Source organism: Chaetura pelagica, unplaced genomic scaffold (assembly GCF_000747805.2).
Source record: "Chaetura pelagica isolate M959 unplaced genomic scaffold, ChaPel_1.0 scaffold314, whole genome shotgun sequence".
NCBI classification, from domain to species: Eukaryota; Metazoa; Chordata; class Aves; order Apodiformes; family Apodidae; genus Chaetura; species Chaetura pelagica.
Genome location: NW_009953218.1, coordinates 3,701,972 through 3,705,960, shown reverse-complemented (window position 1 = coordinate 3,705,960; position 3,989 = coordinate 3,701,972). Strand labels below are relative to the sequence as shown.

At 36.6% G+C, this 3,989-nt stretch overlaps 1 protein-coding gene across 3 annotated transcripts in view; it reads left to right on the top strand.

Annotated features, from left to right (window-relative positions):
* Positions 1 to 3,989, top strand: part of MON2 (MON2 homolog (S. cerevisiae)) — a 53,968-nt gene that overhangs the window by 25,669 nt on the left and 24,310 nt on the right. For all 3 annotated transcript variants that reach the window (XM_009997753.1, XM_009997752.1, XM_009997750.1), the window contains exons 21-22: positions 195 to 370; positions 3,450 to 3,612. In XM_009997753.1, the coding sequence (XP_009996055.1) occupies positions 195 to 370; positions 3,450 to 3,612 (339 nt within the window). The remainder of the gene's footprint in view (positions 1 to 194; positions 371 to 3,449; positions 3,613 to 3,989) is intronic.

Genomic DNA, 3,989 nt, shown 5'->3' with positions numbered 1-3,989 from the left:
GCTGAGATCCTTTGTAAACAGATTTTCTTGAAAGGCCAGTCCTGATACTGAATTTGAGCATTTAATGAATGAGTTACTGAACTAATTTAATGAATCTTCAATAGGTACTGTATGTTTTCACTTACTGTACATAAAAATCATTAAGGATCATTTAAATTTTAGCATCCTTAACATTCTTTACTGTTTACTTTTAGAGACTGCAGTTGCTTTTATTGAATCCACTAAAGGAACTGTCAAACATTAGTCATCCTGATATCAGGATCAAGCAGTTGGAGTGTGTGCTACAGATTTTGCAAAGTCAGGGTGACAGCTTAGGACCTGGTTGGCCATTGGTGCTTGGAGTCATGGGGGCAATCCGAAGTGATCAGGGGTAAGTAGTGGAAATAAAATTTTTAAATCATGTAAGATAAGAACAGTAGAAATAATTCTGGTTTTATAACCACTTTGTTAATAACCATAATTTTTATTGTCACTTTTAATTTATGAACAATTTCTCTCACTAAAAACACAGTTGTTGGGTTTTTTTCCTGTATCACCTTTTATTTACTGAATTAATCTTTCAGAAGACCAGATAATTGTTCCACTTTACCCTCTCCTGTGGTCAGCATGCAGTATACACTGAAGAGGTTCTTGTGCTAGATCATCTGGTCTTAACCACCTACTGGACACATCTCTGGTGCTTGCAGATAATTCTGTATGACTTAGTTGTTGCTCACAGTTCCTTCATCGTTTCTTTTTCTTCTTAAATCATTGGATAGTTTCTAATGTGTCATCTTCTAAATGCTCTCTTTTTTGTTGAAACCTTCCTTCCTAAATGGCTGCTGGTGGCTCAAGGATGGACGATGATGATGGGTGAATCACTTGACTAACACAGCTGTCTATTGCCAGCAGTTACTGGACTGCTCCTCTTCCCCGCAAGGGGAAGTGAGAGGTGAAGTTGCAAGGAGTTTGTTTGTTTTTTTTTAAATGAGCAGTGAAGCTAACATCTGGCCTGGAACTGTAGGCACCAAGACTTATACCCATACACTTAGATCATATTCTTCCTTCTTTGTAAGTCTTGACTAGCACTAGGGTAGCTCAGCAAAAATAACTCTGGCATCAAAAGAATTTACCTTAGAGTGTCTCTTATTTTGCCTTGTCTTCTGTCTTCTAACCATATGAAGACCTCCTAAAGCTCCTTCATATGCTTGAACGATTTTGCTCTTGTACTGGTATTGCTTGCCCCGGCAGTGATACTCACCAAAATTTCCAAGAATATTGGCATTCTTGGCTGTGAGCATCCTCTTTTTGGCAACCAGGCTTCCTTTGATACCTGCTGTTTCCACACTTGGCACAATGTGTTCTGTGGTTCCTTTTGATGTTCACTGTAGTTGTTGATGGATGAGTATCAACACAAATTCCTTCTCAAGACAGTCTTCACATCCTTTTACATCTCAAACCCCTACCTCACTGGCAGATATCTCAAGACATTACTAAGATCTTTTGCGGTATCTTAGTCTCCTCCTACTAAACATAGAGAGCACTGTTTGCCCACATCATACCAGCTACAGTAGGAAAAAAAAAACGAAGCAAGTCTCCTTTTCCTAGGGAAGCAACTGAATTTCTTGCCTTATTAAAGCTGTGAGCGCAAGGTGTGCGCACTATTATCATACTTTAAATATAAACTTATTGACTATTAGACTTTCTTCACAAGTGTTCCTCTCCCTGGCCAGTGAACATCCTGGATTCCAGGGCAAAAATCCATTTACATTCCAGGAAAACTTATTGCTAGGCTGCTTTAAGTACAAAAGGTGGTATATTGAGAGCCAGTGATGCCACGGTCACTTCTTGATTGTACAATATCAGCCTGCCAAGCAAAATGAAACCTTTCTTCAAAGAATTTTTCAATGGCCTGTCCCTGTTTGCTTTAAAAATAGATTAAGCCCAATAGAATCTTAAATTTTCAAGCTAAGTTTAAGTTTCTTGCATTTATATTTACCTTTTTGATGGCCACCTGCAACATTAAGGACAGCTTTATATTTTGAAGAGCTGTATTGCTGTTGCCACTTGCATGAAGGAGTTTGAAACCTTTCTCCAAAGACCTAGTGGTGCGGGACATTAATTGGGAGATGAACTGTATTTAATTTGTTCTAGTGGCCTTGCATTTGAAGATCAGGAAGAGGTTGCTTTCCTATTAACTCAGTTCTTCAAAAGGAGTAGTGAATTTGTACTTTCATTTCCTGCCTCCTTCCCTTCTCTTCTAGTGTCCTTGAAGGTTACATACCTCTGGAACTTTGTAATGGAAAGGGAACTGCCACAGTTTTAGGTGTCTCACTTTATAGACTCCTGTAATAAGTATGGGGGAAAGTAGTGTGTGAGTAAATTAGTAGTACTAATATACTGTCCATGGTAAGTTTCTTGCACATTCCTCTGTCTTCCATATCATGTTGGCTGTTACAGTACAGTGGAAATGGTCCACCTGTAATTCTGATTTTTAATTATCTGAAAAATTATTATTTTATTTAGGATTCTGAAATACGTAACTAGCACATGTATTCTGATTTTTTTCCTGGGATCTGTATTCTGAAGGACAAAAGTTTCTCTATTACTAACCCTTGAGATTTTTGGTACATTAAACTTATAAAAAAAAACAAACAACCCTGTAGTGAAATTTAAATGCAGGGTCCATATTCTGTTGTATCTACACTCTATAAATGCTTTTGCTTCTTTCATTTTGTCTCGCACTAAACTAGGTTTTACTTATAGATGACCATTCTGCTTCTGAGAGCCTTTTCTCACAAACCTTTTCTATATTACATTTTTGTTTTGTCTTTGTATTCAGAATATAATTCAAAAGGCAAAGTATTTATTAAAGATCAAGTTAGTGGCAGATATTTTGGAAAAGTTTTGTTTAACATAATATAGTATTGAAGCAAGTAAGACTGCCATGATGCTAGCATGTATCTTCCCTAATAAATAAAAATACATTTTGCCCACCAGTTTGGTGTACTTTAAGTAATTTCTAACTGCTGATAGAAAAAATTGTTCAGAACAGCTTACTCTTTGGAAGATTATCATGCTCAAACGTAAGCTTTGGTTTTTGCCTTGTGGCTTTTTTGGAAGGTTTTAGCTGACACGTTTGAACTAACAAGTCCTAGAACTCCAGAACAGAGAAGTGGGCTTTACTATTTAAAACCATCTGAGGGCCATCGGAGAGTCCAAACTTCACCTTCACTAGCTGATTAACATGGACTAAAATACTTCATCAGAGTCTGAAGCTTCAACTTAATGTTATGTCTCAAAAAAAAACCTTGGTTGAAACATTTAAAATACTGCAGATTTATCTCAAAAACATTTTTTTTAAATAATGCTACACAGGTGTTGTATTCAAAACACATGCACTTGAAAAAATTTGCAATGAGTGTGTGTGTATGTTTTGGTTTTGTGTGTTGTTTTGTTTTTTTTTTAAGAGAGTCCTTAATACGGACTGCATTCCAGTGTCTTCAGTTGGTTGTGACAGACTTTCTTCCAACGATGCCATGTACTTGTCTACAGATAGTTGTTGAAGTTGCAGGAAGCTTTGGACTTCACAATCAAGAGCTAAATATTAGCTTAACTTCAATTGGTTTGTTGGTAAGTTTTATAATAATGTGCAGTGATGCTGCTTCTGGCTTTCTTTTCTTTTTTTCTTGTTGTTTTTTCTTTTTTAAAAATAAACATCTGTAGTCAGTTCTAAAAATGAAAGCTAAAGCCTATTTTTTGAGTTCTTACTGAGCTCCCATTCTGTAACTTGCAATCATGTGTAACCTGAGTTAGCACAATTTATCTTTAATCTGCATAACTCAAGGGTTAGGTAAAGAAGTAGTACTGTATTGTAACCATGTTCAATACCTTATGTTTAATGCACTGTTTCGCCTTCTGGTGCTTCATGTATAAATGGGGCCTGAAAGCTGAGGCTAAGAAAAATGCTTTCTGCACCTTGCAATATTTGTGTGCCGATCTTCTTCCAT